Raw genomic sequence first — 16,427 nt, forward strand, 5'->3', positions numbered from 1 at the left:
TCAGATGAACAAAGTTTCTAATTAAAGTTAATCCTAAAAACAGCAATTAAGCACACAGATTTAACTTACAATTAGCCAAATATACAACTAAAATTTTAAATGATAAAAATTTACAAAATGAATGAAAAATTATAAAAATGAAATGTCTAAAGAGTCAACTTAAAAAAGAATATGTTTCCCTCTCATTTAAAGATCAGAATTTTATTTCATGTTACCTGTAGACTCTGACTCTGTACATCATCAAGAGTTGGAAGATCAGCCAGATACTTTTCTAAGGTCTCAATTCTTCTCTGCTTTTCTTTATTCTGTTCAGATTCCTTCTGGCACTTCTTTTTCAGGCTACTGATGTATCTATCTCTGGTTTTAAGCTAAAGAAAAAGATTATGAAGCTTCAGTGGTTTTGTCAAAAAACAGTAATATAAAAGCCAACAGTCTAATCTTAGGCATCACTGAATTCACCAACCGTTCCAGATATAGTTAACACCACTTCCAACTTAAGTATGATTTATCTTATTTCATAGATTCGAAGATTCACATTTTTTTCAAATTCTTGTATCATTGAAATCAAGAGTTTTGAAATTTTTATTTGATTTTACAATTGATGATATAAACTGCAGTCAGGCAGCAGTAATGATGTAGTTTTTATTGCCTGCACATGTGCAAATTTGGTCAAGGCTATTCATATCTTTGTCATTTCAACAGTATTATGTACATGTTGAAAGTGTGTTGAGTTTAAATCGTATTTAAAATACCTTTGAAATATTACATTATAATTTGGCATTGAAAAATGTTATTGGGTACCCAGAAAGACAGTTTCAGGGAACAACTGAAAAATCAGTGAAGCAAGTATTCATCTCTGGAAGGATGACTTTAATTTCTTATTTATTGCAAAGTTATATGCAATGTTTTACGTGAATTAAGAAAGGAAGATATCTATAAGTAATTAAAGCTGTTTTGTTACTTACAGACTTACAAAGGAATCGCTTATCATGCACTAAAGCAAAGCAATCAAAGCCAGGGCACTCACCAAAATTACCAAATACTTAGGAACAAATAATGGGACTAGAGAGACTAATTCATACCTCAAGCAAGACTATTGTTAAGGCATTGTGTCAGACTGAACTTGTACTATATTCTCTTACTATACAAAATAAAGATGTGCCTTACCATTAATGTCATCTTAGGACTGATGAAATACTCTAATTGAACACCTACTATGGAATACATACAGTTCATGATCTTTAGTAAATCCCAATTTCTGTAGGTTGAACCTCAGACTTTTATGTGCTATTTTTTTTCACCTTTCCACCTAAAACATACGATCTTTAAATTTTGTAGATATACTATCTCTAAAGCTCTTTCATAATCAAGATCAATTAAAAACAATGTATATACAAATAGTTGCCTAAAAAGTAAATTCCAGACTCACATTTACCTTAATTTACCAGTCTTCCAAACATTTAACATTCTTTCAGAAGCTTACAGGGTTCTAAAATATCTTTATAGCCTTTTCTCATATTCACCAGGGAAATAAGTACGAGTAATTAGTAGTATAATAGATTACTCTTTCAAATTTTATTAAAGCTAATGCTTGTCCACAATCCAGTTTCTTTCATGCCTTATCTAACTTATTTCAGGTCCAATGTATAAAAACTTTTATTAAAACAATTTCAATTGGAAAAACAAAACACAAAACAAATATACACTACCAAATGTAAAACCGATAGCTAGTGGGAAGCAGCCGCAGAGCACAGGGAGATCAGCTTGGTGCTTTGTGACCACCTAGAGCGGTGGGATAGGGAGGGTGGGAGGGAGGGAGACGCAAGAGGGAAGAGATATGGGGATATATGTATATGTATAGCTGATTCACTTTGTTATAAAGCAGAAACTAACACACCATTGTAAAGCAATTATACTCCAATAAAGATGTTAAAAAAAAAAGAAAAAAATACCCCAATTTCAATTGGAGAAACAAATGACATCGCATTTCATCTATTCATTCCATCAATAACGTTAGGATTCACTTAGGTCCTTGGGTAAGGAGCAACAACGGTAAAACAGACAAAACCTTTTATTTGGGCTTTCTTAGGACTAAAATCAAGTATGCTGGTGTGACAATTTAACTTTTGATCTATCAGAACTCACAGACTGTTGGCCCTGGCCGTGACCTGAAAGACCATATAATCCTGCTCTTGCCTTAGCAAATGACCCTGTAAATTACAGAAGCAAACATAACTACCAGCCTGTTTTTACTACATGCTCCCTAATTTACACTTAATTGTTTGTGTCTTAAATGTGACATAATTGTTTAAGTGACATAATTGTGTCCTCAAAAAGCAGCCACTGGAATAAGTTAGTCATGCTGTCTTCTATGCAAAGGTGTCCTAGGTGTCTTCTTTTCCTTTGGTCAATTCTCTTCTTTGCTATCATGTCACGCTTGCTGCTCTTGATCACAAATCTCGGCCAACACTCTCCTCTTGGATACCATCTCTGTTATTTGTGGCCACAAGCTGATCACACATAATTACTGGATCTTTTTTGTTTATTTTTTCCAGCCCTGCTCACTGATGAGAAGCTCTTTATTTTCTGTTTTTTTTTAACTTCCAAGTTTTATGTTGTTGCAGATTAGCAGATCAACAGAGGTTACTGAATTCTGAACTCCAGTAATTACCTACAGGTAAATGAGGCACCACTAATAAATCTTCCCTATTCTAGTTATAAAAAGTTAAGTAAAATTTCAAGGAGGTATTATGCAATACTGAGATCATTCCTAGAAGGCAATTCCCCATTTCAGAAGAGGTTTACAAACAGATTTATTTTTCTTCATAAATACAATTATTAGAACAAAATAGATTAGGGAGAAAATGTTTTCCACTAAAATTTTTATAAATTATTATTAGAACCAAGGCATCAGCTGGAGAGTTAAATTGTCTTGAATTTTACTTCCAGCTTTTCAACAACTTCTATCTACATGCAACTGGACAAATTACTTAACTTTTCTCAAAATTTCAGTAACCTCATTTTAAAAAAAATGGGGTACAGTATATACCTCATAGGGTTTCTGTGACACTAGGATTGAATAAGAAAATGCATTTAATGTACATTAACATACTATCTGGCACATAAAAGAAAGTGTTCAACAAAGAGTAACTTCCCTTGTTATTCTTACCACATTAAATGTTTTTCTGTCTTAGAATCAGTCTTGATCAGGGTTACTGAGACTAAATGTAGAAGGAAAACAATGCAATCTAATCTCATGTGGGCCCAGGGTGCTGTTTAGTTGATGCATTATCAATGAGTCTAATTTCCTAGCTTCTACACTCCCTTCAAGAACTCAGGTCATCTCCATGTCCTCTGACACAAAGTCTACCCTCTATATTAACCCCATTCCTCAAGGTCCACTGGTATAGACACGTCCATTCTTAATTGTCTCACTTCACAGAGAGGCTATTTCTCTTCTTTTCCAAGAGGAACTCTTCCACCTTGGCATCTGTTATCAACATTCTCCTATTTCTCCTTAGGAATTTGGTCCATCGTGCACCCATTCTGACATCTTCGATATCTCTAATTATTCTTTCCCTAGTCCTTTGTTGGGGTTATCTCATTCCCTTCTCTCCCTTTGTGGCAAAAATCACCTGAAAGCATTTGTTCATTCATTCATTCAATATGCCAGGGACCATGGCTGGTGCTACATATGCTACAGTGACACATTCAGATACATCCCTGCCTTCACAAAACTTACAGAGATATATAAAAAACATAGCAACATTCAAATTTGTGCTGAGAACAAAATGCTTTAAGCATGTATAAGAAGCGGTTGGAGGGAAAATATATCTAAGTTGAGACTTGATAAAATATTGATAAACAGGTGACTGGGGAGCAGGAAAAGAGAGCCAAGTATTCATCAGGCAAAGAGGACACTTTATGTAAAGAACCTATACCAGAAACAAGTTCTGACCCGCTTAACAACTGTAAGACACTATACCAAGACACAGTGTACCAGAGGGAGACTGGTAGGGCCCAAGGCTATATAATTAGGCAGGCTCTTTCAGGTCATAGAAAATATTAAATTCTTATTTTAAAGACAATGAGATGGCATAAGTGGGTTTTAACCAAGTAAGAAAAATGACTGGATCTTCATTTTAAAAGGTTCATTCCTCCATACTATTAAGAATGGATTTGCAAGGCTGTGGAGCACCTGGAACTCTCACTCATTGGTAGTGGAAGTGTTAAATGGTACACACACTTGGGAGGACTGGGGTAGTTTCTTATAAGTTAAACATCTACACTATGAACCAAATGACCTAGAAATTCCACTATTAGGAATTTCTCCAAGAGAAATGAAAACCTATGTATACCAAATAAAGTCTAGTACAATAATGTTCACAGCAGCCTTATTCATAATTTTCCCAAACTGCAAACAATCCAAATATCCACTAACAGGACAATAGATACATTGTGAGAGATCTATATAATGGAATGCAACTCAAGGATAGACAGGAACAGACTACTGATACGTGCAACAACGCAAATAAATCTCAAAGATATTAAGGGAAAGAAAACACACACAAAAGAACATATATGGTATGACTCCATTTATACAAAGTCCAAGAAGACTCAGAACTAATCTACAGTGATAAAAAAGTGTTTCGGGGACCTCCCTGGTGGCGCAGTGGTTAGGAATCCATCTGCCAGTGCAGGGGACACAGGTTTGAGTGCTGGTCCGGGAAGATCCCACATGCCGCAGAGCAACTAAGCCTGTGTGCCACAACTACTGAGCCTGTGCTCTAGAGCCCGCAAGCCACGACTACTGAGCCCACATGCCACAACTACTGAAGCCCATGCGCCTAGAGCCCATGCTCCGCAACAAGAGAAGCCACTGCAATGAGAAGCCCGCCCACCACAACGAAGAGTAGTCCCCACTCGCCGCAGCTAGAGAAAGCCCGCGTGCAGCAATGAAAACCCAATGCAGCCAAAAATAAATAAATAATAAATAAAATTTATTAAAAAAAAAGTGTTTCAGGGAAGGGAAGAAGACTGACTAGAAAGAAGCACAAGGGAACTTCTTGGATAACTGAAATGTTTATGATCTCATTTTAGATAGTGGTTATATGGGTATACAGTTGACCTTTGAACAACGAGAGGGTTGGGTTGCTGACCCTCCATGCAGTATACAACTTACAGTCGGCCCTCTGTATCTGCTTTTTCCTCCACATCCTCAGATCCTCAAATTGTGTAGTATTTACTACTGAATAAAATCTATGTATAAGTGACCTGCACAGTTAACCCATTCTGTTAAAGGGTCGACTGTATACTATTAGCAATATTCATAAAAACTGAACACCCAAGATCTGCACACTTGACTGTATGCAAATTATGCTTCAATCTTTAAAAGTATAATAAATAAAATACATAGAATTACAACAACAACAAAAGTGATTGAGGAGAACAGGTAGACAGGGCAAGGGTGAATTCAGAGACACCAATGAAGAGGCCATTACAAAAGCTTTGCCAAGAGCTAAGAACCTGGACTAGGCTGGTAGTGTTGGACAGGTTTTGTATAGATTTAGAAGACAGGCTTGATTAACTTAGTAGAGTTTCTAGCATGAGTAACTGAATACACAGCAATGAACATTGAAGAAAATGTTGTTTTATGTCGTTTGAGAATAGGGCAGTCAGAAGGCAAAATTAAGAACGGATTTTAGACATGAGAAGTCTGAAGTATTTTGAAGACATCCAATTAGGAGCTGTCTCATAGGTAGGTAACATATAAACTGATTTTATTAAGCAATAGACATGAAAAATAATAGAAGATGAGAAAAATTTAGATAAAACATAAAAATATATTTTAAAAACTGCCTCCACTGAATCTTCACAATTTTCACACAGTCTTTTAATTAACAAGTTTCAGGTGAGAAAACATTTTAATCCCTCCCACTTATGTATGACCGATGGATATTTCCATAGCTCCCTCCAGATTGTGGTATTAGATAAAGCCCCAAAAATACACAAAAGAAACAAGAAACAGTACCTGTTTCAAGGTACTTTCAAGTTAGCCACAATAAAATACATCATATAGCTGAGAAAGAGAAACCATGTAAAATTTGTCAGTTTTTTGGAAGATAAAAATTTTAGCTCGTGTGTGTGTGTGTGTGTACTGACTCAAAAATGTCAATGAGCTCTCAATTAATAGCTCCAAACCTGCCTACAGAAATCATGGTGACGCCTCAAGATCACTTGAAGGGAAGGTTAGTTAATAGAATAATAAGCTGGGTATAACAAGAGAAATCTAAAACCAATTATGCAACTAAGTAGTAGCTTAAGGATCTATGCCTCTTCAATAAATCAGGGCTAGCATGTATCCTTATCTTACTTGATCTTTAATGATACTATAATGGAATGAGATGAAGTCTGTGAAAATACTGTAATAAAGGCAGAAAGGTCAAATAAATGGACAGATGTTTTGTGTATATAGAGGTATCTGGCTTTCAGCTACTTATTCTGAATCAAGGGCTTCAGCTTAAATAACGTGAAGTCATGTGCTTCTGAAAGAAGGACCACTTTCATTTCATTTACCAATCCTTCATATCCCACATTACAAAGACACAGGGCCCCAAAAGGAAAAGGAGAACAGTTATTGGTGTCACATCTCAGTGTAGACAACTAACTTTAAAAAAAGCTTTACTATTACTTAGAAAGACATAATATAATACACAGTGGTATTTTTATCTCTCAAAAAAAAATGCCTGGATTTTTGTAGATAGCACAGGGTTTCTCAAAAGTTACTGTAAAACTAATCACTTCAATGTAAATAAAACCTGGTATGACACCTGGCATACAGTAGATGACAAAAAAATCATATGTTGAAGGAATGCCCTTGACCCAATTCAACTTTATTAAAAATACCTACCTTTTCCTCCAGTTTCTTCTTCTCTTCACTAAATTGGCTTATCCTTTGCTTTAGAAACTGATTGAGCTGTAAAACCTCTTTCTCAGTAGATGCAAGCTTTTGCTCAAGCTCCTCTTGCTGGGAATGGGATGTTGACTGGTCTGAAAATGGAGTCTGGAGGGAAGTATTCTCATATTGTGGCTATTCAGAAAGAAAAAAAACATAGGTAAGACTTTAAAAGTTTACCTGTCTTGAATAAATGGAAAGAAATTAGAAATGAGGTACCTACAGTACAAAGAGCACAAATAGCCTTTAATGACAGACCTTGGTATAAATCCCAGCTCTCCTGCTTCCTAGTTATGTGCCATGATCAATTCAAATTGCTTACCATCAACAAGTTATGTAAAGTCCCTAGCACACAGCAGAAGCTTAATAAAAAGCAGTTATTATTTGGTTAAAAAGTATCAGAGTATAAAAAGTACATTATAAAGAAGTGAAATCTCAGGGGAAATAAATAAAAACTAAAGAAATATTTCCTCACAGGTGATCATTTTTTAGCTAATATTAAACTCAGTAAGTATTAATAGAGTGTTTCCCCTAACTTGAAACTAAGGTCCATGAAATCAGGAATTTCTGTCCATCTTAGTTGCTCTTATATCCCTATTTCATAGAGCAGTGACTGGCACAAAATAAATGTTAAAAAATAATTGCTTAATGAATAAATGTATTATTCTTTTCATGAGCAAGGCTTTGAAGGAGAGTCAGACAAAATCTCTTCCCTCCCCTTCCCCCTGCAGCATTACAACCTGGAAGAGGAGGGCAGGAAATACAAATATTTCCTCAAACAAATTAGAATGTGATAAGAATGTGATACCAACAAAGTAATGTGAAAGTAAAGAAACAGATTACTTTTCTATTTACTAAGCACATATGTTAGGCATTGTGTACTGGGGAGTCAACAGTTAATAAAACAAGGTCCCATCAGTTTAATAAAGTGTCACACACAAAAAGACAACAAAGACTGCCTAAGTGCTAAGATAGCTGTATGTGTAGTAGCTATAGAATGGCTTTATACAAGTGAACTTGAACTAGGCCTTGAAGAACTCATACTTTTTCAAAAGGTAGAAATGCAATTCAAAAATTACATGCACGGTATGGTACTGGCACAAAAACAGACACATAAATCAGTGGCACAGAATAGAGAGCCCAGAAAAGAACCCATACTTATATGGTCAATTAATCTACGACATAGGAGGCAAGAATATACAACAGGGGAAAAAACAGCTTCTTCAATAAATGGTGTTGGGAACACTGGACAGCTACATGCAAAAGAATCAAACCGGATGCCTTCTCACACCATATAAAAAATAAACTCAAAATGGATTAAAGACTTAAAATGTAAGACCTGAAATCATAAAACTCCTAGAAGAAAACACAGGCAGTACACTCTTTGATATCAGTTTTGGCAATTTTGGGGGGATTATGTCTCCCCAGCAAAGGCAACAAAAGCAAAAATAAACAAATGGGACTAAATCAAACTAAAAAGCCTTTGCACTATGAAGGAAACTATCAACAACAAAAAGGCCACCTACTGAATGAGAGAAGATAATGGCAAATGATTTCTCTGATAAGGGGTTAATATCCAAAATATACGAAGGACTCATACAATTCAACATCAAAAAAAAATTTTAAAATGGACAGAGGACCTGAAAAAACACTTTTTCAAAGAAGACATACAGATGGCCAACAGGCACATGAAAAGATGCTCAACATCACTAATCGTAGGGGAAATGCAAATCAAAACCACAGTGAGATACAACCTCACACCTGTCAGAATGGCTATCATCAGGAAGACAACAAATAACAATAAAGTGTTGGCCAGGATGCAGAGAAAAAGAACCCTCGTGCTCTGTTAGTGGGAATGCAAACTGGTGCAGCCGCTATGGAAAACAGTAGGTCAATTTCTCAAAAAATTAGAAATAGAACTATTATATGATCAAGCAATTCCACTCCTGGGTATCTATCTGAAGAAAACAGAAACACTTAATTTGAAAAGATACATGCAACCCTATGTTCACTGCAGCAGTGAACAACAGCCAAGCTATGGAAGCAACCTCAGTGCCTATGGATAGATGAATGTATAAAGAAGAGGTGATATCTATATCTATCTGTCTATCTATCCTTCCAACAGAATATTACTCAGCTATAATATAAGATGAAATCTTGCTATTTGCGACAATATGGATGGACCTAGAGGGTATTATTATGCTAAGTGAAGTTAAGTCAGACAGAGAAAGACAAATACCATATGATTTTGCTTATACACAGAATTTAAAAAACAAAACAAATGAACAAACATAACAAAAGAGAAGTAGTCATAGATACAGAGAACAAACAGATGAGGGAGATGAAGAGGTACAAACTTCTAGTTACAAAATCAGTGAGTCACAGGTATGAAATGTGCAGTGTGGGGAACATGGTCAATAATACTGGAATATCTTTGTATGGTGACTGGAGGTAACGAGACTTAGTGTGGTGATCATTCTGTCATGTATAGAAATACTGAATCAGTATGTTGTGCACCAGGAACTAACATAACATTGTAGGTCAATTACACTTCAAAAACAAACAAACTCATAGAAAAAAAGAGATCAGATCTGTGGTTACCAGAGGCAGGGGTGGGGGAAGGGGAAGTGGATGAAGGGGGTCAAAAGGTACAAACCTCCAGTACTAGGGATGTTAACGGACAACATGATAAACATAATTAACACTGCTGTATGTTATATATGAAAGTTGTTAAGAAAGTGAATCCTAAGAATTCTCATCACAAGGAAAAAATATGTTTTTTTCTTTTTCTTTTATTCTGTATTTGTATGAGATGGTGGATGTTCACTAAACTTACTGTGGTAATCATTTCATGATGCATGAAGGTCAAATCATTATGCTATACACCTTAAATTTATACAGTGCTGTATGTCAATTATATCTCCATAAAACTGGAAGGAAAAAAATTTTGATTATAGAAACAGCATTCATCATGTGCATGGTATTTCAAAGATAACCGACTCAGGCACTGCCCTTTACAAACTCAAATTCTAATCAGAAGCATAAGAGAAACCCTTAGATGATTATATACAGGATACAATATAGTATGGCAGCCAAAGAAAAGCCATCTTCAGTACAAAGTGTTGGAAGGTGGGAGGATAAATGAAAAGGGCATGGGGAGAATGAGGGAAAAGGCTTTACTGGAAAGGTGGCTTTTGGAACAGCCTTTGAAAATAAGGAGGATTCTGGCAGGAACAGAGAAAGGAAGAAAAGCATTCCAGAAAGAACATTTTAAAAAGGTAAAAGACGGAATATATGCACAGAGTACCCATAAAGTTTAGGTTACAAGAAGGGGGAATAAAGAGAAAATTAAAACATCTACGTGAGACCATACTTTAGAATCACAAGGTTCAGAATTCAACCTTAATGCATAGGAAATGGGAATGCGGTGATGGTTCTAGAACAAGAAAGTAACATGTTTAAGAAGTCTGTGAACTCTGTTTTGTAAATCTCTGTATTCCCTAGCACTTACCATAGCGTAAACTACCATAGTGTAAACTCTTAGTAACTTTAGATTAAAGGGAAAAGAAAAGAAGAAAAAGGACAAGAGAGAACTATAACAATTGGAAGTAATGAACAAGATGAATTAAAGGATATGGTGAATGGATATGAATATATCACTTTAGAAATTATCCTAACCTATTTAGCTGAAAAAACCAAGGAGCTGAACAAGAATACTGAGAACAGAAGGAAGAAGCTCTGGAAGCAGAAATGAGAGGATTTAGAGAAAATTATTTTTTAAGGTGTGAATGGACAAGAAATGCTAAAGGTTCGAAATTCTGAGTCTAAGTAACAGGGAAGATCATATTCTGAGCAGAGGTAAGTAGGTCATGTGGGAGAACAGGTTTAAGCAAATATACTTAATTACAATTAGAGCCTATTGATATTAAGATGCCAGTTAATATCAATTTAATATTAAGATACAAATATATATGAACATCAGGCAAAGAGATGGGTCTAGAACCCAGAAAAATGGCCAGGATAGGCTAGGAAACTGTAAAAAAGTGAATACAGATTTACAATTTCCCGTCAGGCATATAATGAGCTCAGAAATTGCCAACCTGTTTTACCGAGAAGTGAAAAGCTGAACAAACTGAAAAATCAACAACTCTTCTTAGATTTGTCAGAGAAGTGAGGTTATCGGGCAAACTGCAACCCCCAAAATTGGAGAAACAGGCAAATAAAGAAAATCACACTTACTGGAACAGAATTATCCATGGGAACCAGTGCTGAAGTAGGAAAACCAGAACTGTAATTGATGAATTTGTTGGAGGCTCAAAGTGAAGGTCTGAGAGTCAAAATCTCCAGGGGCACCCAGTCATAGGGGACACCCAATATCCTTGAATTATACCCCTAGAAGCTCTACCAGGTCCTCACAATGAATCCCCTTGTGCTTCCAGCAGAGGGAGGAGAAGAAAAAACCATTCTGAAATGCCAGAGCTCCATGTTCTTCTTAACAAGGCCTGTCCTCAGGAGAAACTACTTTACCAGAGACTAACCTACCTAGAAGGGAACTAACATACCTAGAAGGAAAAAATCCCAAACCAGCTCCCTCTAGCCTTCCACATGGGGGAAGGGTTAATAGCCAACTCAGTTGCCTCTAGCCATCCTGTCCTACCTAAGGGTGGGAAAGAAAAAACTAAGAAGCACTGGTGAAGTTCACAGTCCAGGAGCACAGGCTCATGAAAAGACTAAGTCAGAGGGCCAGAGAATGCTTCCCCTGCCCCACACCCTACCATGACTTTACTAAAGGCCTACTTACCACACTTCCTTTTATCAGTACATCTGGAGAGACTGAACAAGCATCAGAACTAGAGTCAGATATGTCACAGATGTTGGAATTATCAGAACAGACATTTTTTAAAATGTCTATGATTAATATGCTTAAGGGCTTTACTGCTGAAGTAGAAAACATTCAAGAACAGATGGATAATATAAGAACAGAGCCGGAAAGACTATAAAAGAAACTCTAGAGACAAAAAACACTGAAACAGAAACGAAGAATGTCTTTGATGTGGTTATCAGTAGACTGGACCTGGCGCAGGAACCAATCTGAGCTTGAGGATATGACAGCAGAAACTTCTAAAACTTAAGAGCAAAGAGGAAAAAGATTGGAAAAAATAGAAGAGAATATCCAAGAGTTGTGAGATAACTACAAAACTTGTAATATACATCTTATGGGAACACCACAAGGAAAAGAGAGAAAGAAAACAGCAATATTTTAAACAAGATGATTTGAGAATTTCCCCAAAAGGTCACATACCACACCTCAGATCCAGGAAGCTCAGAGAATAAATGCCCCCAAACTACACTTAAGCATATCATATTTAAATTTTTGAAAATCAAAGATTAAAAAAATTGTGAAAGAAACCAGAGGAGAAAATACCTTACCTATAGACAGGAAAAGATAAGAGCTTTATACAACTTCTCAGAAACCATGCAAGCAAAAAGAGAGTGGAGTGAAATATATGAAAGTCAGGCACTTTCTTTCCTATATAACAGCAATGAACAGGTGTAATTTGAAACTAAAAACATTACCATTTACATTAGCACCCTCAAAAACATAATAGTATAAATCTAACAAAATGTGTATATCAAAGAAGCACAAAATAAATGAAGAGATATTCCCTGTTCATGGACAGACTCAGTATGGTCAAGCTGTCAAGTTCTTCCAAACTTGATCTATAGATTCGATGCAATTTCAATAAAAATCCCAGCAAGTTATTTTGTGGATAGTGACAAGCTGATTCTAAAGTTTATATGGAAAAACAAAAGCTCCAAAATGGCCAACATAATACTTAAGGAGATGAACCAACCAAGATGGAGGGCTGACACCCTGACTTCAAGACCTACAGTAAAGCTACAGTAGTCAAGAATGTGTGGTACTGGGGAAAGAACAAACAAACAGGTCAATGGAACAGAATGCAGAGCCCAGAAATAGATCCACACGAATACAGTCAACCAATCTAATGACAAAAGAACAAAGGCAGTACAATGGAGCAAAAACAGTCTTTTCAACAAATGATACTAGAACAACTGAACATCCACATGCAAAAAAAAAACCAAAAAAATATTCTAGACACAGACCTTATACCCTCCACAAAAATGAACTAGAGATTGGTTCAACATGGCAGAGAAGGACGTGCTCTCACTCCCTCTTGTGAGAGCACCAGAATCACAACTAACTGCTGAACAATCATCTACAGGAGGACACTGGAACTCACCAAAAAAGATAGCCCACATTCAAAGACATGGGAGAAGCCACAATGACACGGTAGGAGGGGCGCAATCACAATAAAATCAAATCCCGTAACTGCTGGGTAGGTGACTCACAAACTGGAGAACATTATACCACAGAAGTCTGCCCACTGGAGTGAAGGTTCTGAGCCCCATGTCAGGCTTCCCAACCTGGGGGTCCGGCAATGGAAGGAGGAATTACTAGAGAATCAGACTTTGAAGGCTAGCGGGATTTGATTACAGGACTTCGACAAGACTGGGGGAAACAGAGACTCCACTCTTGGAGGGCACACACAAAGTAGTGTGCGCATCGGGACCCAGGGGAAGGAGCAGTGACCCCATAGGAGACTGACCCAGACCTATGTGCTAGTGTTGGAGAGTCTCCCGCAGAGGCGGGGGGGTCTCGGAAGTACTCCTTGGCATGAGCCCTCCCAGAGTCGGGCATTAGTCCCACCAAAGAGCCCAGTAGGGCTCCAGTGTTGGGTCGCCTCAGGCCAAACAACCAACAGGGAGGGAACCCAGCCCCACCCATCAGCACACAAGTGGATTAAAGTTTTACTTAGCTCTGCCCACCAGAGCAACAGGCAGCTCTACCAACCACCAGTCCCTCCTATCAGGAAACTTGCACAAGCCTCTTAGATAGCCTCATCCACCAGAGGGCAGACAGCAGAAGCAAGAAGAACTACAAGCCTGCAGCCTGTGCAACAAAAACCACATTCACAGAAAGACAGACAAGAAGAAAAGGCAGAGGGCTATGTCCCAGATGAAGGAACAAGATAAAACCCCAAAAAACAACTAAAGAAGTGGAGATAGGCAACCTTCCAGAAAAAGAATTCAGAATAATGATAGGGAAGATGATCCAGGACCTTGGAAAAAGAATGGAGGCAAAGATCAAGAAGATGCAAGAAATGTTTAACAAAGACCTAGAAGAATTAAAGAAGAAACAAACAGAGATGAACAATACAATAACTGAAATAAAAACTACACTAGAAGGAATCAATAGCAGAATAACTGAGGCAGAAGAACGGATAAGTGACCTGGAAGATAGAATGGTGGAATTCACTGCTGCGGAACAGAATAAAGAAAAAAGAATGAAAACAGACTAAGAGACCTCTGGGACAACATTACACACAACAACATTTGCATTACAGGGGTCCCAGAAGGAGAAGAGAGAGAGAAAGAACCCGAGAAAATATCTGAAGAGATTATAGTCAAAAACTTCTCTAACATGGGAAAGGAAATAGCCACCTAAGTCCAGGAAGCACGGCGAGTCCCATACAGGATAAACCCAAAGAGAAACACACTGAGGCACATAGTAATCACATTGGCAAAAATTAAAGACAAAGAAAAATTATTGAGAGCAGCAAGGGAAAAATGACAAATAACATACAAGAGAGCTCCTGTAAGGTTAACACCTGATTTCTCAGCAGAAACTCTACAAGCCAGAAGGGAGTGCCGTGACATATTTAAAGTGATGAAACGGAAGAACCTATTACCAAGATTACTCTAGCCGGCAAGAATCTCATTCAGACTCGATGGAGAAATTAAAAACTTTACAGACAAGCAAAAGCTAAGAGAATTCAGCACCACCAAACCAGCTCTACAACAAATGCTAAAGGAACTTCTCTAAGTGGGAAACACAAGAGAAGAAAAGGACCAACAAAAACAAACCCAAAACAATTAAGAAAATGGTTATAGGAACATACATATCAATAATGACCTTAAATGTGAATGGGTTAAATGCTCCAACCAAAAGACACAGGCTTGATGAATGGATACAAAAACAATGGATACAAAAACAAGCATATATATGCTGTCTACAAGAGAACCATTTCAGACCTAGGGACACATACAGACTGAGAGTGAGGGGATGGAAAAACATATTCCATGCAAATGGAAATCAAAAGAAAGCTGGAGTAGTAATATTCATATCATATAAAATAGACATTAAAATAAAGAATGTTACAAGAGACAAGGAAGGACACTACACAATGATCAAGGGACCAATCCAAGAGGAAGATATAACAATTGTAAATATTTATGCACCCAACATAGGAGCACCTCAATACATAAGACAAATGCTAACAGCCATAAAAGGGGAAATCGACAGTAACACATTCATAGTAGGGGACTTTAACACCCCACTTTCACCCATGGACAGATCATCCAAAATGAAAATAAATAAGGAAAAACAAGCTTTAAATAATACATTAAACAAGATGGACTTAATTGATATTTATAGGACATTCCATCCAAAAACAACAGAATACACATTTTTCTCAAGTGCTCATGGAACATTCTCCAGATAGATCATACCTTGGATCACAAATCTAGCCTTGGTAAATTTAAGAAAATTGAAATCGTATCAAGTATCTTTTCCGACCACAAAGCTCTGATACTAGATATCAATTACAGGAAAACATCTGTAAAAAATACAAACACATGGAAGCTAAACAATACACTACTTAATAACGAAGTGATCACTGAAGAAATCAAAGAGGAAATCAAAAAATACCTAGAAACAAATGACAATGGAGACACGATGACCCAAAACCTATGGGATGCAGCAAAAGCAGTTCTAAGATGGAAGTTTATACCAATACAATCCTACCTTAAGAAACAGGAAGCATTTCAAACAAACAACCTAACCTTGCACCTAAAGCAATTAGAGAAAGACGAACAAAACCCCGCAAATTTAGCAGAATGAAAAAAGTCATAAAAATCAGATCAGAAATAAATGAAAATGAAATGAAGGAAACGATAGCAAAGATCAATAAAACTAAAAGCTGGTTCTTTGAGAAGATAAACAAAATTGATAAACCATTAGCCAGACTTATCAAGAAAAACAGGGAGAAAACTCAAATCAATAGAATTAGAAATGAAAAGGAGAAGTAACAAGTGACACTGCAGAAATACAAAAGATCATGAGAGACTACTACAAGCAACTCTATGCCAATAAAATGGACAACCTGGAAGAAATGGACAAATTCTTAGAAATGCACAACCTGCCGAGACTCAACCAGGAAGAAATAGAAAATATGAACAGACCAATCACAAGCACTGAAATTGAAACTGTGATTAAAACTCTTCCAATAGGGCTTCCCTGGTGGCGCAGTGGTTGGGAGTCCGCCTGCTAATGCACGAGACACAGGTTTGTGCCCCAGTCCGGGAAGATTTCACATGCCGCGGAGCAGCT

At 37.0% G+C, this 16,427-nt stretch overlaps 1 protein-coding gene across 2 annotated transcripts in view; it reads right to left on the minus strand.

Annotated features, from left to right (window-relative positions):
• Positions 1–16,427, minus strand: part of CEP85L (centrosomal protein 85 like) — a 156,334-nt gene that overhangs the window by 31,808 nt on the left and 108,099 nt on the right. For both annotated transcript variants that reach the window (XM_073789531.1, XM_019929643.3), the window contains exons 6-7: positions 6,911–7,090; positions 216–368 (exon numbers count right to left, since the gene is read on the minus strand). In XM_073789531.1, coding sequence (XP_073645632.1) covers positions 216–368; positions 6,911–7,090 — 333 coding nt within the window. The remainder of the gene's footprint in view (positions 1–215; positions 369–6,910; positions 7,091–16,427) is intronic.

Source organism: Tursiops truncatus, chromosome 12 (genome assembly GCF_011762595.2).
Source record: "Tursiops truncatus isolate mTurTru1 chromosome 12, mTurTru1.mat.Y, whole genome shotgun sequence".
Taxonomy (NCBI): Eukaryota; Metazoa; Chordata; class Mammalia; order Artiodactyla; family Delphinidae; genus Tursiops; species Tursiops truncatus.